Source organism: Camelus ferus, chromosome 22 (assembly GCF_009834535.1).
Source record: "Camelus ferus isolate YT-003-E chromosome 22, BCGSAC_Cfer_1.0, whole genome shotgun sequence".
In the NCBI taxonomy this organism is placed as follows: Eukaryota; Metazoa; Chordata; class Mammalia; order Artiodactyla; family Camelidae; genus Camelus; species Camelus ferus.
In genome coordinates this window covers 20,718,016-20,740,248 of record NC_045717.1, presented here as the reverse complement: position 1 = coordinate 20,740,248, position 22,233 = coordinate 20,718,016, and the positions used below count along the sequence as shown (strand labels likewise).

General features: G+C 57.4%; 3 protein-coding genes across 4 annotated transcripts; all 3 read left to right on the top strand.

The window, feature by feature from the left end:
• Positions 1-25: 25 nt before the first annotated feature.
• On the top strand, positions 26-14,149 carry RAVER1 (ribonucleoprotein, PTB binding 1). Of its 2 annotated transcripts, XM_032465607.1 has the most exons (14): positions 26-469; positions 2,014-2,080; positions 4,079-4,548; positions 8,026-8,217; positions 8,349-8,478; positions 8,830-8,924; positions 9,726-9,813; positions 10,156-10,367; positions 10,464-10,557; positions 10,633-10,757; positions 11,524-11,598; positions 12,060-12,200; positions 12,588-12,671; positions 12,764-14,149. In XM_032465607.1, the coding sequence occupies exons 1-14, from the start codon at positions 200-202 to the stop codon at positions 12,908-12,910; spliced, it is 2,190 nt and encodes a 729-aa protein (XP_032321498.1). In that variant the 5' UTR covers positions 26-199; the 3' UTR covers positions 12,911-14,149. The 2 variants fall into 2 exon arrangements, with proteins under 2 accessions (XP_032321498.1, XP_032321497.1); XM_032465606.1 differs by having other exon boundaries at positions 28-469; positions 10,464-10,757.
• Positions 14,150-14,358: 209 nt separating this feature from the next.
• On the top strand, positions 14,359-18,055 carry FDX2 (ferredoxin 2). Its single transcript, XM_006179372.3, has 5 exons — positions 14,359-14,527; positions 14,614-14,668; positions 14,869-14,975; positions 17,329-17,416; positions 17,621-18,055. Exons 1-5 carry the CDS (start codon positions 14,374-14,376, stop codon positions 17,775-17,777), a joined length of 561 nt encoding a protein of 186 aa, XP_006179434.2. The 5' UTR covers positions 14,359-14,373; the 3' UTR covers positions 17,778-18,055.
• A 269-nt stretch (positions 18,056-18,324) lies between these two features.
• On the top strand, positions 18,325-21,043 carry ZGLP1 (zinc finger GATA like protein 1). Its single transcript, XM_014554768.2, has 6 exons — positions 18,325-18,673; positions 18,927-19,292; positions 19,936-20,021; positions 20,368-20,461; positions 20,619-20,744; positions 20,882-21,043. Exons 1-6 carry the CDS (start codon positions 18,540-18,542, stop codon positions 20,970-20,972), a joined length of 897 nt encoding a protein of 298 aa, XP_014410254.2. The 5' UTR covers positions 18,325-18,539; the 3' UTR covers positions 20,973-21,043.
• Positions 21,044-22,233: the final 1,190 nt, after the last annotated feature.

The following is a 22,233-nucleotide window of genomic DNA, read 5'->3' as shown; positions in this document are numbered from 1 at the left end:
TCTGCACTGAAGGGCTCTCCCACTGCCTTGCGTATCTATTGAGTGACAGCTCGATGGCGGAAAGGGGCGGAGCCTGTAGCGCCCAGACGCGGCTTGAACTCTGAGAGGCGGGCTGGGCCTTACCCAATAGGCTGAGGAAATCGAGAAGGAGGCGGGGTTTCTCTCGGCCAATCGGCGGACGCGCCCTCGTTGCCGCTCTATGCCGCTCCGCCCCAGCTCTCTGGTCCCAGAAGGCGCCGGGTTTCCCAAGATGGCGGCCGACGTGTCCGTTACTCACCGGCCCCCGCTGAGCCCGGAGGCTGGGGCCGAGGTTGAAGCTGACGTTGCCGCGGAGCGCCGGGCGCCTGAAGAAGAACTGCCGCCGCTAGATCCAGAGGAGATCCGGAAACGCCTGGAACACACCGAGCGCCAGTTCCGTAACCGCCGCAAGATACTGATCCGGGGCCTCCCGGGGGACGTGACCAACCAGGTATTGGGGGGGGGGGCCCGTGTGGGAGCGTGGCGGGAAATACCACCGTGCGCGTGCGCGGGGGTACCGGGCGACACCAACGCTGGCCTGCGGCGGGGGGCGTCGGTGGGTGAGTCCAAGCGCGGGATCCACGCGGGGTCGGGAGAGACCAAGGAGAGGGATGTGGGAGGTCGGAGATGGTGGCAGAAACCAACTTTGACCTGAGGGAAGACGTTGCTAGGGGCGACCACAGGCTTGGACGAAACCAAGTGATTGAAGGGGGCGGGGAATGGAAGGGGGCGGACAGCTTTGGCCATGTTGGGGGATTGTGAATGGGCAGCCAGATTGGAGCTGTGGGAACAGGGTCGCTATTTGCTCCCTTCTCTACCATGAGGTGGTGGGACTTCATATCCATAAGTTTCAGGATTGACTATAGAGTATGCCTTTCCATAGCAAGCATTTATTAACTCCTTCTAGAGGTAGATCCGGAAGTTGTAGCAGCTCCTGGGGTCTTTTTTCCCCAAAGCCCCAGGCTTAATTTGGAAAAATGGGATCTCTTGTTCCCATGCAGAAAAGGGGAAGGGCATTGTTCCATGGAGCCCCCCTTGGCTGATCTGGCCAGGGGTTCCCTTCTCTTGGGGCCACATGGGCAGGGCTTCCCAGTGCTCTTTGGACCCAGGAAGATGGCATCTAATCTGCCCTGCCCTTCAGCAGTAGAATGGGTTCTTTCTCCCTGCTGCTGAGAATCTCTGCTCTCTGGCCCACCAGCACACCTGCCGCTGGTTCTCCCTGTCCTTGGGTGGTGGGCACATGGTTGGTGGGGCACTAAGAGTGTGGGGAGGTGTGTGACTTGGGGACAGACCTGGGGCAGGCAACACTAAGCATGATCTGATTTGTTCCTAGAGCCAGCCATCCTAGGGCCCACCATCTCTCAGCTGGGAACACGCTGTCTCTCCTGCAGGGTGCACAGTGTGTCTGGCACAAACAGGCCCCAGAGCCTCGCCCCCACAGCTGGCTTGCAAGAAGGCAGCCCTGTCAGTAGGAGGGAATTGGGAATCACGTGAAGCCACACAATGTGGGCTTATTAAGTACACAGGGTCTCCAGTCAGGTACCCGCGGGTGGCATTCTCATTGCTTCCCTGACCAACTACATGACCTTTGACAGTTTCCTTCACCTCTCTGAGCCTCAGTTTCCTCATCTACAAAATGGGTTTGTTAATACTTGATTTGCAGGGTTGTTGGAAAGAGTCAGTCTTGCAAACCAAGGTTCTGATGGGTGAAACAACTTCACTGTGGGCGTACAGCAGAACCAAGACTTGAACTCAGTCCCACCTGACTCTCTAATAAGAGTATATTGTGTTGCTTAAAAGCATGGGATCTGCTGCTAAGCTCTAAATCACAGCTCTGCCAGGTGTGGCCTCAATGGCCTTGGGCAAGTAACTGCTGAGTTTGTAAAATGGGAATGGTAATTGACCTGCCTTCATAACTGGTCCGTGTGAAAATAGCACTGGGTTGCTCCCTTCAGCCCTTAGTGATTCCCTGTCCCTTGGCTTCTGTCTCCACAGGAAGTGCATGATCTGCTCAGCGACTATGAGCTCAAATACTGCTTTGTGGACAAATACAAAGGGACAGGTTTGTGGGACCATGGGGTGGGCTAGCGGCAGGGGATGACAGTCCTTGAAGCTGGGAGAGTCCTGGCCCAGTGTCTCCTGAACTTCAGGCCCAACATTCATCAGAGATGAAGGGGGCACGGACCAGATGGAAGCCAAGGGGTTGAAGGGGCACCGGTTGTTCTGGAGGACTTGTAGGAGAAGACCAGACAGGCCTGGGTGACTGGCCAGCTAGGGGGATGTCTTGTAAAAGGATGCCTAGTGCCCAGGTATCTACGGGGTAATCTGGAAGAGGAGCATCAAGGATGCCCCATGACGGGCACCCAAGATGAGGGACAAACTGGGGCAATAGTCTGTCCTGCACTGGGCCTAGGGGACATCTCTGCTGAAATGGCAGCTTCCCTCCAGCCTCTCTGCCTCCATGATTTCACTCCCCAGACTGCCTTCCCCTAGGCAACCAGCTTCGATCTGACTGCAAATCTGATCAATGCTGGTCCTAACCCTGATGATTCTTCTCTCTCCTCAAAACCTGTCTGAGGCTCCTCCTGATACTACCTTGGAAGGATGTGCCATCTCCTCAGGGGCCATAAGATTCCAGGCTGTTCCCTCTGCAACCATTCTTAGCTATGTCCTCTTCCATCCAGGTGGCATCAGGCAGCTCTTCACAGTGCCCTGAGTGCACCCCTCACCTCATAGCACTGACCACCCTAGGCTATCACCGTGGGCTCAGTCACCCGCCTCCTGCACAGGGTGGTCAGCTCCACGAGAACCGGGACAGCACTCATCAGCCTCGGCCCCCCACATGGGAGGCTCGGGTAGTGGTTAAGATCTTGGGCCCTGGAGGCAAATGGACCTGGGTTTTTGTCGTGGTCTGTGCTCTTTGTGGCCATAGGCAGTGATTTCCCCTCCTGAGCTTTAGTTTTTTTCACCAGCAAATTGGACATGGCCTGCTTCAGTTGACCATTTAGTAAATATGGGAAGAGCAGCAAGTCAGAGCTCCTTCCTGAGCACCAAGTATGTATATGTGCCAGGCACTGAGGATCCAGGGTTTAAGTGATACTTTTGTTCATATACAAATATTTATCATTCAAAAACAAATGTTTGTTGAGCACTTACTGTGTGCTGGGCACTGGGAACAGAGCTGTGAACCAAATGGAGATGTCTAGTCTGAGGAGGAGGTTATTCCAACAGCTGCAAACATGAAGGTGAGATGGCCATGAGACTAGAAGCTACAGGGCACTGTGGGAGCACAGAGCTGGGATCTGCAACAGAGCAGTTAGGGTAGGCTTTGTGGGGGAAGTGATGTTTGCGGTCAGATTGGAGAGTGGGTTAGGATTAACCAAGTGAAGAGGTGGGAGTCAGTATTCCACATTCAGGGAAAAGCAGGTGCAAAGGCCCCAGGCCAAGTGTGTCTTCATAGTCCAGTAAGTGGCAAGAGATGAGAGAGGAGGTCAGCAAACCCACGAGGCCAGGCCACAGAGTTGCCACACTAGATGGGGGCGTGGCACCATATGGGCTGAGGCAAGGGATTGGATATGAGAGGTGTTGGTGGCCTGGAAAGGCGGTGGTGGGGAGCTTCAGAGCAGGGTTCTGGGCCCATTTCCTTGCTGGAAAAATAGTGGAGTAAGTTATTGTGAGGAGTAAGTTATTCCCATTTGACAGATGAGGAAACAGACCTCAAAGCCACTCGGGCTGGAGTTGAAACCCAGGCTCCAGTGGCGACATGCTTCACCACTACTCTGTGTGTCATCTGAAGTACGCATGTAGTTCTTAGGACAGGGCAAGGTGCACAGTAGGGGAGTGTTGTAGTGGGTTGCAAGGAGCAAGCCCCACGGAGGCAGGAGGCACTGGCTCTTGTCGCTCTAGGCTGGCAGCTGTTCCAGCTGGCTGCTGCCTGAGATGTCCCTGTTCGGTGTTGTGAGGTCACATGTGGTTTAGAGAGGGGTGGGAGCAGGCGGCCGTGGGGTGGGAGGGCCGGCCCTCAGGACCCCAGCTGACCGCCCGCTCTGCCCCGCCGCAGCCTTCGTGACCCTGCTGAATGGGGAGCAGGCCGAGGCTGCCATCAGCGCCTTCCACCAGAGCCGCCTGCGGGAGCGCGAGCTGTCGGTGCAGCTGCAGCCCACGGACGCCCTGCTGTGTGTGGCCAACCTGCCCCCTAGCCTCACACAGCAGCAGTTCGAGGAGCTGGTGCGGCCCTTCGGCAGCCTGGAGCGCTGCTTCCTGGTCTACAGCGAGCGCACTGGCCACTCCAAGGGCTACGGCTTTGCTGAGTACATGAAGAAGGACTCGGCCGCCCGTGCGAAGTCTGACCTGCTGGGCAAGCCACTGGGCCCGCGCACCCTCTACGTGCACTGGACAGACGCCGGGCAGCTGACGCCCGCCCTGCTCCACTCACGCTGCCTCTGTGTGGACCGCCTGCCGCCCGGCTTCAGCGATGTGGACGCCCTGCGCCGAGCGCTGTCGACCGTCCACACGCCCACCTTCTGCCAGGTGAGCCCTGTGCCCGGTGCAGAGACCTGGGGGAGCAGATACGAAGCCCAGAGCACCTCAGAGGGGCCCATTAGCTTCACCTGCCCTCTCTAATCTCCTGGGTCCCCTTTCAGGAAAGCAGCCACGGTGCCACTTTGAATGGGATTCTTGTTAGAAAGGCCACATAGTGCGGTGGGTGACAGCCCAGCCAGGAGCCAGATGGCTGGGTTTCAGATCCCTGCACTCCCTCTAGCGACTTGCTTAGCCTCACTGGCCTTAGTCTCCCCCCTGTAAAATGCAGGCGAAGCTGCCTTTGTGAAAAATGGCTGTGAGGCTCGCTCACCCCATTTGCATCCACCCAGGCGCTCATCAGGTATTTGTTGAGCCCCTCCTGGGCCCCAGGCCCCAGGCCTGGCATCAAGGAGGCTACTCCAGAGGAGCCCACAGTCCATTTAAGCCGTGAGGTGAGGAAGTTGGACTTGGCTGGATCCCAGCCCTGCTTTGTGGCCCCGGGCCAGACACTCACTCTCTGAGTCTTGGGTTCCCTCCTCTGGAAGAAGGGATTCCATACTCGTGCATTAGTTTGGCAAAACGATCCCTGGTTCATTCCAGTCGCGCTTTTCAGATGCTTCTGTGTGTGTACCTAGCCCGGTGACGGGCACAGTGGGGCGAGAATGGGCCAGGTCAGCTCTCAGGGAGCTCCCATGTGGTCTTGCCCCCAGACCCCAGGTGGACAATTCCTTCAGGACTCACTGGGCTTACCTGCAGTCCAGCCATCATGTAACGGCCTGGAGAGGCAGGTTTCAGCCCTGTTTTCAGGTGGAGACACTGAGGCACGGAGAGGTCAGTTGACATGGCCTGGGACATACAGCCAGGGTGTGACAGAGCCAGCACTGAAACACCGCAGCCTGGCCCCAGAGCCTGGAGGAGGCCGGTACCTGGGCTCAGACCCCAGCTCTGCGGCCTCTGTGGGTGTTGGTGCTGGTGAGTTGGACATCAGTAGGAATCCATCTCCTTGCTCACTACTGCCTCCACTGCACGCCTACTGTGTGCCGGACACCGGGCGGGGCTCAGGAAACAGATGAGGTGGCTCCACAGCTTTATCCTCTTGAGTGGAGCTGGAGGACTGCGGGGCCACGGCCAGCACCAAGGTCCCTCTCTGCGCCTCGGTTGCCCCATCTCAGCATGGGTCTGGCAATGCTTTGTGATCATGTTCTGGAGAACAGCTGCTCACTCATTCCTCCACTTAACATATTCTTCAGACATCTGTTGAGCACCTGTGGAGTCCCAGGCATTGAGGTGACCTCCTCCAAGGAGCCCAGTCACGCTGGGCATCCTGGTTGAATGGAGGCAGGGCTCAGCAGTCAGGTGGGTAGAAGTTTGAGCCTTGGTCCCCATATTTGGGAGCCGCGTGGCCTTGGTTGCCCTTTGACCCCTTTCTCTGTTCATCTGGAGGATGAGCATGGTTGTGAGAAGTACATCCAGACTTGGCATGGGGCCAGAGGTGAAGGTGAGGTGCTTGCTAGAGGTGGGCTGACGGCCTGAGCTGACCCACCGGGGCACTCAGAGCAGGTGCTGGGCCGGGCCCATGGCCTCCCTCACTACTGCACCGGGAGCACGAGCCTCCCTGCCCCTGTTGAGCTCACTGTTGAATCCCCACAACCTCCCTGCCAGGGGCTCCCGTTGCTAGTCCCATCTTATAGATGAGGAAACTGAGGGCCACGGTGGGCACATGCAGTGACCTGCTCAGGCCAGCCAGCCCATAACAACCTAGTCTGGTTCACTTTGCCATTTATTCACAGGCCAGTTTACATATATTAAGTGCTTCGTTTTATTGCAGAGTTACTTTAAAATATTTGAATGCTACAGACATGTCTAAAGCAGATGACCCACGGTGTGAGGTGTTATAAAAAGCTTTTTCAACTTTATTCATTTTTATGAATGGGCAGTCCAGGCCTGTTTCGAAATTTAGCATGTCCACAAGGGTCAGCAGTGAAGGCTTCCTCCCAGCTCTGTGGTGCCTCTTTCAGTTTGTGTGTGTCCTTCCAGCGAAATTTTATCACCCATTTCGAACAAACATGTATATAAGTTCCCGCGTTCCTCTTTCCTTGACCCAAATGTGGCCATGCCTGTGTTGGTTTGGTTTTTCCATTTTACTTTGTCTTGGGCATCTTTCTGTGTTCAGAAATGAGAGCTTCTCATTCCTTTTGCGGCTGCGCCATATTCTATTTTATGGACTCTATGTTACACCCTGCTGGCGGGCATTGCGTTGGTCTACCCCACACTGCAGCCGTCCATGTGACACTCAGGACCCAGGAGGAACAGCATTGGTTCTCAGGACAGCCATTGTCACCCTGAGGTGGACAGCCCTGTTCAGCTCCAGCTCTGTGGCCTTGGCAAGGGACTACCCCTCTCTGAGTCTCAGTTTCCTCATCTGGAAAGTGGGTGTGCTGACGCCTGCCTCCAAGATTCAGTGAAACAGCGCCTGTGGCGACCCGGCCTGGGGGCATACAGGACCCAGCGGGTGATCTCACCGTATCTGCTCACCCTGGGACAGCCCCTGCTGACCATTCCAGCACTTGCAGACACCCTGCAAACTAAGGTTTGTTCCCTGAGTTGGTGGCAGGCTTACTTGGCAGCAGAGCCTGAGCTGAACTGATGTGAGGTCATCTGTGGCCTTTGTCTTTGCATCTGGCTGCAGAGCTATTCATGTGCTTGACTTACAGGGAGCCCCGATCCCACTGGGGATGACTGATACGTAATGAATGTGCGGCATCCTCCCTTTCTCATCTCCACACAGTCCCAATCCTGGACTACATCCAGCCCCGGGGTCTGGATAAGGGGCTGTAAGGTCTGAAGTACCAAATTTGACTCCTGACAAGGAGGGGTGAAGTGGCTTCCTTGGCCTGCCTGTGACTACACCTCTGTTCCTGCCACTCACTGGCTCTGTGACCCCGCCCTCCAGCCCAGCACCACCAGCCTCGAACCCAAGCTCAGTGGCCACTTGCTGCACCACCAGGCTGTGTGCCCTTCCCAGTCCCGGCTGTGGCATCCTCGGCCCAAGGTTGGCAGCCAGGCCGAACTCCAGAGCCACCTGCTGCTTCTCCCGCCAACCCCTCCTCTTTGAGCCCTGCAGCCTGTGCTTGGGAATCCCAGGCAAAGTCCCAAAGTGGCGTTGGCATGAGGCCTGGGGAAGCTGACCCGTGTGAAGCAGGTCCCAGCTCTGCCCTCCCACCGACAGTGTACCCTTGGGCATGCTGACCTTTCTGAGTCTCAGTTGCCCCCTCTTGAAATTGGGATGCAGCCTCCCAGGGCCATTCAGAAGATTAAATGAGCTAACACAGGAACCAGGCTTGGGACAGTGCAGAGCCCAGAATCTGTCCTCTCTAGGGGGACGCTTACATGATTGGGATCCTCATCTGGTCACAGCTGTTACTTCCTGTGATGGTGGTCACTGTCCCCCAGGTGCTCATGACTGCCTCTCCCCCTGCCCCACAGTTGGCATACGGCCAGGATGGGCAGCTGAAGGGCTTCGCTGTACTGGAGTATGAGACGGCAGAGATGGCAGAGGAGGCGCAGCAGCGGGCAGACGGCCTGGCCCTGGGAGGCAGCCACCTGCGCGTCTCCTTCTGTGCGCCGGGGCCCCCTGGCCGCAGCATGCTGGCTGCACTCATTGCTGCCCAGGCCACGGTGAGTGTGCTGGAGGGAGGGGGCCCCAGCCGGTGGAGATGGGCCCTCCTCCCTGGAGAAATTGGGGCCCCCGTCTGGCACCCTCTGTGGCTAGGCCAGGTGCTAAGCTGCCCCTCTGTTCCTCTCCTCAGGCCCTGAATCGGGGCAAAGGGCTGCTGCCTGAGCCCAACATCCTGCAGCTGCTCAACAACCTGGGGCCTTCCGCCTCCCTCCAGCTGCTTCTCAACCCCCTGCTCCACGGCAGCGCTGGTGGCAAGCAGGGTAAGGCGAGCCGGGGCCAAGTGCTCTCTGAACAGGGCACCTCCCGGGACTTCCCATCTGGGTGATGAGTCAAGAACAAGGGCTGGAATGAGAGTGGTGCTCCTGGAGGAAGCTGGTGCCCTGAGCCCCTGGCATGGGGAGCAGAGCTGCCTGCAGTGAGGCAGGGTGGTGGCAGGAGGGACCACCCCTCCCCAGAGGCTCATCTTCCATCTCCTGAGCCCTTTCTTTGGATACATCAGTTGCCCGCTCCGAGCTTCAATTTCCTGTTCTCAGCAGGCCTGGGGCTATATTTAATGGGTGTGGGGTGTCTCCATCCAGGGACCACCTCCCATCTTCTGGGTCTTCCCCTAGGCCTGCTGGGTGCCCCCCCGACCATGCCGCTGCTCAATGGGCCCGCTCTGTCCACGGCGCTGCTGCAGCTCGCCCTGCAGACCCAGAGTCAGAAGGTAACTGCAGGCCCAGAGGCCCCCGGCTCCCTCCCCACTCACACATGTCCCACAGCCCCTCTGTTTCCTTTCTTGAACCTGCAGTGGGTGGCTGACCATTAGCAGGCTTGTGGGGCTTCGGGCTGGATCCCTGGGCCTGGCCTGTGGCAGGTGCTCAGGACTCAGGAAGTGAATCAGTCAAAGTCCAGGCTCCACAGTGGAGTAGAGTGGCCTCTTGCCCCCACCCCCGAGACACACACCGAGATACACACACACAGTTCGTTATACCACACACAGACCCACGCAGACACACACACTACCCCATCTGGTTTGATTCACTGGGGCCAGGTCAGTGGTGTGGATGTGACTGACAGTAACTGACAGAAGGTGAGGTTGTGGGCTTGGGCCCTTGTGTGGCTGAGAGTGATTCAGCCCACGTGTGGTGTTACTCACTGGGTGTCTGCAATCAACACGGTGTTGTGAGGGTTAGACACTGTGCTTCTTTGATAACAAGGGGGCTTGGGGTGGGGTGGTGGGTGCCGAAGAAGGACTGTCACTGTGTGTCTTCTGACAATGTGGGGTGACATGCTCCAACACTCTGTGCATTCATAATCTGTGTTCCCTGGGTCTCCCCAGCACCTCAAGCAGGCCCTGGGGTGTAGGAGGCCCTTCGTCACCACTGGCCAGGTGGGTGATGGCCGGTGTGTTGCAGACGTTGACACCTTTCATGTCTGCCTGTGGTTGGTTGTGGGCTGGAGTCTGGGTGTGCTGGGCATTGTGACCCACTGCCCTCATCTCCAGCTGATTGGGCTCTGTCCCTAGAAACCCGGGATCCTGGGAGACTCTCCTCTGGGCACCCTCCAGCCTGGGGCCCAGCCGGCCAACCCCCTCCTTGGGGAACTGTCTGCAGGTAATGCCTACCCCACTCTTCCCCCACCTCTGGGCCCTGTCCCACTTCCCTTTCCTGAGCCCCTTTCCTCACTAGGTGTGGTAAACTCCCAGCTGTGCAGCCTTGGGCAGGTGACCTAATCTCTCTGAGTCTCAGCGTCCTCACTTGTCCGTTGAGTGCCTAGGTGCCCACCTCCCGGAGAAGCCATGAGCATCCTGGGAGCTGATGCACTTAGAGGGCTCTCCTCTGTGTTCAGCATGTACTTGCCCTTTAGCTGCTGGCCCTGGTCCACGTGGAGGCTCTAGGGCCCTGGGAGGATGTTCCTGTGTGGCTGGGCCACTGACACCTTCCCTCTCTCTGTAGGAGGGGGCCTGCCCCCAGAGCTGCCGCCCCGGCGAGGGAAGCCACCACCCCTGCTGCCGCCACTACTTGGCCCCTCTGGGGGTGACCGGGAAACCATGGGCCTAGGTCCCCCAGCACCCCAGCTCACTCCACCCCCTGCCCCTATGGGGCTTCGAGGTACTGGCCTCAGAGGCCTCCAGAAGGACAGTGGGCCGCTGCCAACGCCCCCTGGGGTAAGGCCCTACACTGCACCCAGCACCATTCCAGTCTTCTGCCCTGCGAGGTACCCCCTACCTGGGGCCCTCGTGAGTCTGGCCCTCTCACCACAGGTCTCACTGCTGGGGGAACCCCCCAAGGACTTCCGGATCCCCCTGAATCCCTACCTGAACCTACACAGCCTGCTCCCAGCCAGCAACCTGGCGGGTAAGGAGGCCCGGGGCTGGGGAGGCGCTGGGAGAAGCCGCCGCCCAGCTGAGGGCCCCCTGCCTAACCCCCCAGCCCCCGGAAGTGGTGGCAGCAGCAAAGCCTTCCCGCTCAAGTCCCGCCTGCTCAGCCCCCTCACCAGCACCCGCCTGCCACCTGAACCAGGGCTGCCCGACAGTTATGGCTTTGACTACCCCTCGGTGAGTAACTGGCCGCCCTGTGGGGAGCCCTCCCAGGGACTAGCTGCTGTGGCCCTTTGTCCCCTGGGAGCAAGTCGTTGTCCAGACCGATATTTCTCTAGTACTGGCTGCCAGGCAGGGCGCTAGGGAGACAGCGGGGAACGTGTCAGACACGGTTGCTGCCCTTAAGTCTCTGTCTGTCTCTCTGCATCAGACCCTGCTTCCTGTCAGTTGTCTTTCTCTCCTGAGAGGCCTTAGGCCACACTTCTGCTTCCCCTTAGAGACAGGGTTCAGCCTCCTTTCTGTCTCTCTGTCTTCCTCCCTGCTCTCCCCTCTGCGATTCCTGTCCCTGTCCCTGCAGAGCTGCTCCTTCTGTGATTCCAGCTTCCTCTAGGTCAGAGATTGCAGCCTCGCCACCTGTATTACGTTTGGCCCAAACTAGATTAAGGAAAAAAAAAACGAATAGAAGCCAGTGCCAACATACAGAACCTGCAAGAGTTTGCACAACCTAGATGCCCAGCTTGCCTCGAAAACTCCAAACCCTTGGCCCCATCGGGGCCACACACCTTCACAGCAGTCATCTCTGGGGCTGAGGTGCAGCCACCCCCTGGGATGGGGCACCTATTCTGTCTCATTGCCCGACCCTGCAGGCTGAGTGGGCTCTTATGCACTGTGTCTATTGGAGGGGGCTGACTTCCCTGATGACAACTGTGCTGTGGAATTGAGTCAGGGGTGAAGTTGGTTACCGACCCCAACCCAACATGCTGCTTCTCCCACTTTCATTCAGGATGTGGGACCTCGACGGCTCTTCTCCCACCCACGGGAGCCAACCCTAGGGCCTCACGGACCCAGCCGACACAAAGTAATTGCTGCCCTGTCCATCCCACCACCTGAGTGTTAGCTTTTGCTGCATAACAAGCAGTCCCATTACTTCATGGCTTGGAACAGCAAACATTTGATTGTTTCTCATCATTCTGTGGGGTGGTGGGTGGGTGGTTGTCTGCAGTCACCTGGCAGTTCAGCTGCAGCTCAGTGGTCCATGGTGGCTTCTTTCATTTGTCTGGTGGTCAGTAGGCTGGTGAAGGGGCCTCGGCTGCAAGGACTTACCTGCTCCATATGGGGCTTATCCTCCAGCAGGCCAACCTGTGCTCCTGCATGTGGTGGTGGTTCCAGAGGTCCCTGGAGGAGGAAGGGAGGGTGGACCCCTCTGCTGGCATTGTCATACTCCTATCCCATTGGTCAAAGCCTGGAGTTGTTTGGGGATCTATGAAAGGAGATAGTACTGCAGCGATCCATCTTACTCAGCCAGCTCTCTCTCTGCAGATGTCCCCCCCACCCAGTGGCTTTGGCGAACGGGGTGGCGGAGGTGGCGGCGGGCCGCTCTCCCACTTCTATTCGGGCTCACCCACCTCCTACTTCACTAGCGGCCTGCAGGCTGGCCTCAAGCAGAGCCACCTTAACAAGGTGAGGAGCCTCCCCAGCCCACTGCAGGTCCTCAGGGACAGCCAAGATGCAGGGGGCCCCTGTGACCCTTAATGCCTAGGTCAAGGCTGGGGTGGTGGCAGGGGTCAGTCTGCTCAGGGCTGGGCTGAAACTAGCCATCTTCCCCTCCCCAAGCCTGTGTGTCTCACACCGTGTATTGCCCAGCCTTCCTGGCCTCTTACATCCTCCCGCAACAGCCCTGGGTGTGGATGGAATTAGCCCAGTCCACAGATGAAGAAACTGAGGCCCAGAGAGATGAATTAATATCATAGCTAGTAAGAGGCAGAGGCAAGGTTTGAACCTGAAACCCTTGCCTCTGCTCTGGGGACTGCTTCCTCTCCCATCCCATGTCTCTCCCATTTCTCCCAGGTGGTCAGCTCCTCCCCTCTGAGCTCTGGAGAAGGGCTCCTGGGCCTTGGCCCTGGGCCCAATGGCCACAGCCACTTGCTGAAGGTATGGGCAGGGGGTGGGGACATGCAAGGCTGGGGAGCCATGGCCCCTGGGTGGCCCCTGACCCATTGCCACTCCTTCCCCTTTGTCTCCAGACCCCGCTGGGTGGCCAGAAACGCAGCTTCGCCCACCTGTTGCCCTCACCTGAGCCAAGCCCAGAAGGCAGCTACGTGGGTCAGCACTCCCAGGGCCTTGGCGGCCACTACGCAGATTCCTACCTGAAGCGCAAGAGGATTTTCTAAGGGGCCAGTGCCAGAGATGCTCAAGGGCCTGAACCAAATCGCTTTTGGGTTTTCTGGTGTTTTGTTTTGTGTTTTTTTTTTCCTTTCGGTAATAGAAAAATCTCTGAAAGACTTTGCTGACCAACCAGCAGGAGCCCAAGGAATGTGGGGGAGTCCAGGGGCCACTCTGCACCTCTGGCGTGCACCTCTGGCGTGCTCCTGGCGTGGAAACCCTGCAGCCTTAAGAGGGAGGGGCCCGGCCCCCTCTCTCTCTCCCCACCCCTGTGTCCGCCTGTGTCCACCTGTGTCTGTCTCTCTGGGAGTCCTCTCCTGCCTCATTGCTCCTGTATCTTGGCCTCTTGAGTGCCTTGGAGGTTTCCCTCACCTCCCGTGAGGATCAGAGACTGTCCCCTTTTTTAACTTTGACAATTGACTTTGGTTTCCTTTTCTAATTTTTATTATTTTTTAAAACAATCCAGATGGCCCCCAGCTCTGATTCCTTTAAGGCCCAGCATGTCTGGGCCTCCATTCCACACTTTCAGTTTGAAATGGCTCACTCTTTTTTCTTTCTCCCATATCTGCTGCAGGCTTGGCTCTCTCCTGCCCCTGCCTGCCCTTTCTGGCCTGTACTCCAGCTCCGGGTCCCCTACACCCTACCACAGTCCCCTCACCTTCTGATGCCTTAAAGCCAGGCCCCAGGCCCCACTGGCCAGAGCCTCTCAGATGCTGAGCTCCAGAAGCTTGACTCAGGACCAAATGGCTCTGGCCTGGGGATTGGGCTCCTCTACGCCGGGTCCCCCATCGTGGGGACAGTAGAAGGCCAAAGCCTTGGTCTTGGCAAACCAGTCCCACCAGCCCTCCTGCCCAGGCCTAGATGCAGAGTTGGACTTTCTCTGCCAGCTTAAACCTCTTCTGTCCGTCTGTGGGGCATTGTGCATCTCACTGGCCTCTGCTGTCTCCATGTTGAAGATGAGCTCCGCCTCTTCGTCCCAGGCCAGATCACCCGGAGCTGGCCTCCCTTTGGCCCAGTGCTGGAAAATCCAACAACGTGCATATAAGCTCTGCCCCTGCCCACCAGCAGGACCTGTCAGTCTGAGGTGACCCTGGGCCCTGACCCTGGCCGGCTGGGCCACCAGCTTCCCTCCCCTGACTCTGGGGGGTTCACATCCACTCCAGGGGAGGGGGTGTCCTCTCCCCAATCTTCTCACACAGACCTTTGCTGAATTAAAGTTTGTTAAGTAAATGGTTTTAAAGAAAGCAGAGCTGGCTGGTTCTTGGGACAGTGGGCCTGGGTGGGAGGTCTGGGATAGCGCTACCGGTTTTGGTGCTCCCAAGCCTGTCCAGTGCCCTCCCACTCTGGCAGTTTCCCCTGGAGGCCCCTCCCTCGCAGGCCCCCAAGCAAAAGCCGACGCTTATATTCGGATAATTATGGGCCCTTTGCTCGTGTGTCTGTTACTGCGCATGCCTAGTCTGCGGGTCACGTGATGCCTGTCATGGCAGCCTCCGTGGCCTGGGGAGGCGTGAATGCTGGATTCCTGCTGCGGGCGGCCAGGGGTGCCTGGTGTAGCCGATCTGGGGGCTTTTGGGGGTCCGGGGAGGCGGCGGCGCCAGCGATAGCCAGGAAATTCCAGGCGACAGGTATCTGGGGCACCTCGGGCGGCAGCGTTAACCCACTGGACGCCGGTCGGGCGCGGCATGGCAGCTCACCCAACCGTGTTTTCCAGGCTCGCGCCAGGCAGGGGAGGAAGAAGCCGGCGGCCCCGAACGGCCAGGGGACGTGTGAGTGTGGGAGCCGACTCCCCCATTGCTAATTTCACGAGGCCCCCACCTTGCTCTGCAGCCTCATCCCTGGGTCCTCTTTCTGTATACGCCCCCTTCCCCTGTCCATCACGCCCCAAACCCGACTTCCTAACCCTAGAATCCACCTGGCCCCTGGGCCCATCATCCATTTTGGCATCTACACCCCAATCTGTCCCTAGGGTGAACGTGGTGTTCATAGACCGGTCAGGCCAGCGGATTCCCGTGAGCGGCAGAGTCGGGGACAATGTTCTCCACCTGGCCCAGCGCCATGGGGTGGACCTGGAAGGTGGGAGCCGGGCACTGGGAAGTGGGGAGGCCCTATTCATTCGTTTAAAAAATCCCACAAATCAGATAAGACTCCACTCCTTTACCCTGCATGACTTCCCACCAACATGGTTAAACTTAAGACTCCTCACCACAGTCTCATTGCCTGCCCTCTTAACCTTCATTCAACAGATATTTATTGAGCATTTACTAGAGGTAACTAAAACTCCTGCCCTCCAGGAGCTTCTGTTCTCGTCCTTCTTTCCCCCTCTAGTCAAGCCACACTGGCTTTCTATTCCTCAGCCAAGTTCATGCCTGCCTCAGGGTCTTCGAATTTGCTGCTCTGAAGTGCTTTCCCACCAAATCTTCTGGCTCCTTCTCATCCTTCAGGTCTTGATGTAAATGTCATCCTCCTGATAGTCTTTTCCCTATAAGCAAGTCCCCATGCCCCAATCACTCTATCAAATATATCTGTGTGTTTTATTGCCTTCATGGCACTTCTCATTGTTTCATTTCCTTTGTCATCTCTCCCCAGAATGAGATCAGAAACCCTGTTTACCTTGTTCACACTTATCTGTTGCCTGTCATAGTAGTTAGATGTAACAGGTATTAAATTAGTACTTGTGAAAGTGAAGATAATAGCAGACATTATTTTAAATGTGTAAACACATATTAACTGATTGAGTGTGTTTCATGACAACTTTATGCAATAGGGGAGGATGTTATCCTGTTTTACAGGGGAGAAAACTGAGCCCCAGGTTAAGTAGACCTGGTCCAAAGTCAAGTAAGTGGCAAAACTAGATTCAAACCGAGCCTGTCTGAGCCACTAATCTGTGCTGCTCTTCTGTGGATATTGAACACCTGTGTGCCAGGTAGCACTATACAAAGGCCCCTGTCATTTCACACCAGTTTCAACCTAATTGAGACAATAATCCCATGCCTAAACATGTATTTATATCATGAGCAACTGGGAAGAGTGGTCTTTAAAAAAAAAATTGTACTGGGTTATTTCTTGGATGTATGTAATAGGGAGCTGGTTTAATCACTAAAAGGGGAGGGTGTGGGGATGGGGAGGGGGGGGCGGGTCATGGCAGACCTACCTCAAGTTCTGTTCTGGAATCCAGTGGCTGGCAGTTCATGACAGAGATTAGATCATGGGCTTCAAAGAGGCAAGTTATGACTCTGAGCAGGTACTTAGCATCTCTTGGCCTCCTCATCTATAAAATAGGATAATTGAGTTCCTATCTCAGTGGGTTGCTGTGAGGATTATACAGATACCATGTGTAGTACCTGGCATGTGATTAGGGTACAGTGAGTAGTTGGAATGATCATGTTAGAATCTCCAGCTCATGGGGTAAGGATGCTAATGAGTTGGGGAAGGGGGCTCAGGAAGAGACACCTGGGGACTGCTTGGAGTTTCAAGGCCCAGACAGTTTCTTCCCAAGAGACAGGGAGGGTGGGCAAGTTGGTCACCACATCCCACAGGGAGGGTCTGCTGGATCAGGAGGTTGCCTTGCACCTCCACTCTCACTGTCCAACCTGTCTGGAAGAGAAAAGGGAATTCTGTCCCGTTCACTTATAACAAATATCTTTTAGACAGAAAAAGGACCCAGCCATGGAAAGACTGGAGAAAAAAGCTTTCCAGGTCAAGAGTACAGCAAGTGCAAAGGTCCTGTGGTGGGGAAAGCTTGGTGTGTTGGAGTTGAGTGAGGGGGCCGGTGAGGCTGAAGTGGGTGAGTGTGGGGGTGGGAGGATCTCAAGGACTAAGTGGAGGAGGTTGGATTTTATTGTAGCTATGAAAACCCTTTGGAAGGCTTTAGGCCAGGAGGGACATTATCCCCAGGCACAGTTCTCAGTGATCAGTCAGGTTGGGAATGTGTCTGGGGACAAGCAGAAAACCGCAGATTCTGTATCTTTCAATCCTGACTCCCTGACCCCTTCCCCTGCTGCAGCCCTAGATGCTGAGTGAGCCTGTGCCTCCTTCAGGAGCAGCAGGGAAGCCCAGCACAGTGACAGGGTCGCAGCAAGGGCTCACAGGCTACAGGGACCCCACCTGGCCTGTCCTCTCTCAGCTACACTGAAGTCGAGTCCACGCTCATTAATGGTTCCAGGTACCCAGCCTGGTCCTCAGCCTGCTGGGGAGTTTTGGGGGAAGTGGGACACCCCAGATGTCCCTTTGCAAAACCTCTATGCAGGTTGGGAACAGTCAGCTAAGTAAATGACAGAGTGGAGGTTGCACACAGGGGATGTGCAGGCCTGGGAGGGAGAGATGAAGGGCATGTGGTGAAACAAAGGGCTTCTCCTTTTTGTCCTTCACTGAATGTCACCTGCCTGCCCCTGCCCCTCACCGATGCTCCCTCACTTGCTGCCCCCAGGGGCCTGCGAAGCCTCCCTGGCGTGCTCCACCTGCCATGTGTATGTGAGCGAGGACCACCTGGACCTTCTGCCTCCTCCTGACGAGAGGTGAGCAGGGCAGCCCCTCCCAGCTCTGAGCTGCACGGCTTGGCCACTGAGCTCTTGCATTCCCAGTGTTCAGAGGTCCACCCGGGCAGCAGCGGAGGGCAGCCCCAGCCTTTCTCCCCTCCTCGCTCCATCTTCTGGCAGGAGAGCTTCCCCTCTGACCACTCCCCACAGACCCGCTAATCACCGCTGCCCCCCTCGCCCCAGGGAGGATGACATGCTGGACATGGCCCCCCTCCTCCAAGAGAACTCCCGGCTGGGCTGCCAGATCCTGCTGACTCCTGAGCTGGAAGGGGCTGAATTCACCCTGCCCAAGATCACCAGGAACTTCTACGTGGACGGCCATGTCCCCAAGCCCCACTGATACAGACAGCTGGATCGTCCTAGACACTCACGGCCCCAGCGCCGGGACTGGAGAAATAGCCAAGTTGCCAGCCCAGCCCAGAGCAGGGACAGGCCTGAGAGAGAGATGTCGGAAGCGGCCAGAAGGCTAAAACCCCTGCATCAGAGAGAGCCCATGTCCAGGCTGTGGTGGGGACAGCGCCCCTACTGGGGCAGCCTCCCTCAAGCCCCCTGAGAAAGGGGATGTGGATGGGGTGGAATCTAATTGGAGCAACAATAAAACTGTCTCACAGACCTCCAGCATCTTGAATGTCCTTATGAGGAAGGTGGGGACAGAGGGGCGGGCCCTGGGGTCTACAACTGCATCTCCCATACCCCCAGCCTTCCTCTTCCACAACGGTTTTGGGCCAGCGGGAAACAGGCAGAGGCCTGAAGGTGAAGGCCCGAGAGCCTGAAGATCAGCGTGGCAAGACTCCGCCCCGCAGCGCGGAGGGATTTGGAGGGCTCCAGGCCGCCCTTGGCCACAAGGGGTGTGCAAGCCCCCTGAGCAGAGTCAGGGGAGGGGGAAAGGGACAGAGGCTGGCCCGAGAGTGGGGGGTTGGAAGCCGGTGCCCAACATCGTCCACCAGAGGCGCCCGATCCCACAGGCGCCGCCCCACTCAGGTGGTGCTCCTTGCACCCTCCGCCAAAAGCGCCCCCGCCCCACGCAGGTGAAGCTCATCCGGTGGGACTGGCGTGGGCGGGGCAGGGCGAGATTTGGGAAGGGGGCCTGGGCTGGGGTGCAATGGAGGCTGAGCCAGTCCCGGACTTCATGCTGCGAGAGCTGCTGGCGCCACGCTGTCTAGACCCCGAGCTGCCCCCGGAACCCCGGGCCCAGCGGGCACCGAGGACTCCTGGATGCCTCAGACCCAGTGGCAGGTACGTTAAGGAGCGGCCCTTCCCCCAACCTGGTCCAGTGGTCAAGGGATCATGACCTCTGGCTCCTGGGGTTATCCAGGGGTCAAAATGTTAGTTACTGGTACTGACAAGGAAGAGGGCCTCGTCCCCAGGGATACTTGGGGTCATATGGGGGTCAGAGGCTATGCCATTCTCCTTGCCTTGTTCCGTATCTCTGAGACCCAAGTAGGTGCTGCTCGGGGAAGGGGCTGACCACACTGCCCCTTGTCTCCAGGTCCTTCTGGCCTGCACACCAGGATTCAGTCACTGCACTGCGCTTCCTCCAAGAGACAGCAGAGGGGCTGGCCCAGCCTCCCACGTGGGACACCCAGGCCCTGGGGCCCTGCTGGGAGCTGAAGGCCCTGGGGACCCTGGGACCCCCTCCTCTGGCCAGGGATGCCAAGAACATGCTGACCCCAATCAGCCAGCAGTGCCACAGCCCAGGGACTCCCCTGGCCTCTTCAGCTCAGCCACAGAGGAGGCCCCGGAAGCAGTTGAACCCCCAGAGGGGCTCAGAGAAAGTGGACCCCCAGTTCGAAGGGGTGACCCTGAAGTTTCAGATAAAGCCGGATGCCAGCCTCCAGATCATACCCAGCTACAGGTAGGGGCCAGCCTGGGCAAGGGCACCCTTTATGCAAGTAATGATAAAAGCACAGAGGCCTGGGAACAGGTGCTCCCAGCATCTGCTCAAGGACTCCTATGCCAGCCCTGCATTACAGACAGCCCCGACTCTAAGCAAGACATCAGGCTGGTGCCAGTCCCTGTCCCTGCTGCTGGAGACCAGTCACATCCAGGTCCAAGTGCAGGTCTCCTCCTAATGAAATAGTCTGACAGTACCCAGGGCTGCTGCTGTGGTAGATTTTTCCAGTAATGATAATAGCAACCATTTGTCAGACAGGACAACAACAATACGAGATATCGGAGCACTTGACGTCTATGGGCTCTCTGAAGCCTGGGGAAGCCCACTTTACAGGTGCAGAAACTGAGGTGTAGAGGGTGCGATCACTTGTCCAGGGTCACAAAGTGAGGACTTGGGAGAACTGAGCTTTCAACCTGGCAGGTTGGCTCCAGACTTATTACCTCTTCACACGATTATGATTGTGATTACCAATGAGGGGCCAGGCCTTTCAGACGTCAGATGCCTCCTCGGGGACTGCCCAATACCCTGGCAGGACATACTCATTTGCGGGCTGTCTGGGGCAGGGTACAGACGTCCTGATGCTAACGCCTGTCTACTCCCCCAGCCTGGCTTGCAGCAGCCGCTCTCAGGGTGCCCCGACTGGCCCTGCCGGGGGCCCAGAGGCCAACCTGCGAGGCAGCGAGGCCCTGGGTAAGTCCTGGAGACTTGAGAGCTATAAATATTTGGGGGAGGGTATGGTTTCCTTTCCTCCTTATCTTTCTTCCCAACCTGCTTCCCTATTTAGACCCATCCAGGAGGAGTCACAGCGCCCCCCTCCACTCAGGCTGAGTCACCCCCACCCCCAGCTTCCTCCTCTGCCGAGCTTTGCCATCTGTCTCCCTTCCTGGCTTTCCCTATGTCTTAGATCTGGCCTAGGGCTGGGTGGGGCCTTTACAGAGGACCCCCCCCCCCGAAAATGCCCACCCTACCCGACACAGGCCTCCTGAGCTTGGACTCTTGGCCTCTGACCCCTGCCCTTTGGCTTATGCCCTTTCAGGGCCCCGACGCTGTGCTTCCTGTAGGACCCAAAGGACCCCACTCTGGAGAGATGCTGAAGATGGGACCCCTCTCTGCAATGCCTGTGGAATCAGGTCCTCAAAAGAGAGGAGGGAATTGGGGTGGGGTGACATCAGTCCCTGCTTAGCCAGTGAGGAGTAGTGGGAAGAGAAAACACCCACCTCTTGGGGAAAGTGGCTCCCTGGTGGTGATTTCCAGGCTGAATGTGGGTTTCTTGCACCCCCACCCCAGGTACAAGAAATACGGCACTCGGTGCTCTAGCTGCTGGCTGGTGCCCCGGAAAAGTGTCCAGCCCAAGAGGCTATGTGGCCGATGTGGAGTGTCGCTGGGCCCCCACCCAGTCCCAACTCAGGAAGGGTAAGCCCTTCCTCACCCAGCCGAGCCTGTCCTGCCTCAGTTTCTCCCTGGGGAGAACGGGCAGAAGCCCTCCGAGGGGAAAGAGCTTGGGTCTTGAGGGATCCAGTCGGCCTCCTCTCTGCCCCCTCCCCTTTCAGAGACGCCAGTGGAGGATGCAGGCCCCAGACCTTTTGGCTCAGGGGGTCACTGGCCCCCTCCTTGGTCCCTGCTCCAATCAGGCTTGGCTGAGCTCCCCCCACCCCCCAGAAATGCTGTCAACAGCGATACTCATATTGTTAATAGCAGTAACAATAAAGAATAGAAACACTCCTAGAAGAGGCAGCATGACCTGGATCCCACCTTGCTTGATCCTCCCCCGCCTCTCCCCAGGCCCAGGAATGCGGGGAAGGGGTCTTCTCATTGGGGTTCAAGGGACACACACAGTCACAGATACTGGTACCAGCTCCCCCAAGGGAATTAGCCACATTCATGACAACAGCCCATACAGGGCAACAGCCACCGAGTGTGGAGACAGACAACGCGTTCAGAAAGACAGACACGTCCACATGGACACGCACACTGACAGACACATCGAGACACACATGCGAGACAGATCAACAGATGCAAATGTGCTGACACTCATGAGACATGTACACCCAGAGACAGACCACACACAAAATAGAAGGACACACATATTGACAGACACACACCTACCTATAGACATGTGTTGATAGACACGTGTTGATAGACACACACAGGATGCATATACACACACAAAACGGACACAGAGTTGGCGCATAGTGGTACACACACAGGTAGGTCCTTTGTCAGCTCCACCCCTGCCCTCAGGATGTCACCTTCCTGCAAATTTAAGTGCACCAGTCCTTGCTCTGTGTCCCTCCCTCCATTTCAAGATCTTCCTGGCCCCACCAAAGAGTGTCCCCAACCTGAAGCCAGGAGCCACATGCAAGACGCTGGGTCCTACCCTTGCTGGCAGGACACACAGGCCACCAGTCCTCCCTGGGAGGGAGGGAGGAGGGAGCATCAGGGATGGGTGCGATTCAGCAAAGGCAGAGGTGGTCCCTGCTGTGGGGGGTGAGTGAGGCCTGCCTGGCTGCATGCCCTGGGGAGGCAAGCCCCTGCGAAACCCACTCTGTGTCTCCTGAGTGAGCCTGCGGGGAAGGCCTGGGCCCGGATCCCTCGGCCCTGAGATCCCTGGCTCATTCAGCGCCACCCTTCCTCCGCTCAGAACACCCTCACCCACATCCCCCATCGCTCCTGCCTTCTCATCACCTGGGGTGGGGCTCTCAGCCCCAACACTACATCTTCAGAGAAGCCGTCCTTGACCACCCAGCCTAAAATGGCTCCCCCACTCCCACCCCATGTCAGGCTCTAGGGCAGCAGCTGGCTCATCTCCCTTTTAGAACCTACCAGAAGTTTCAAGCTCTCTGCTGGTCCAGGGTTATTTCATTCACATTCATCTCCCCTGCTAGACCGTGACTTCAGAGGT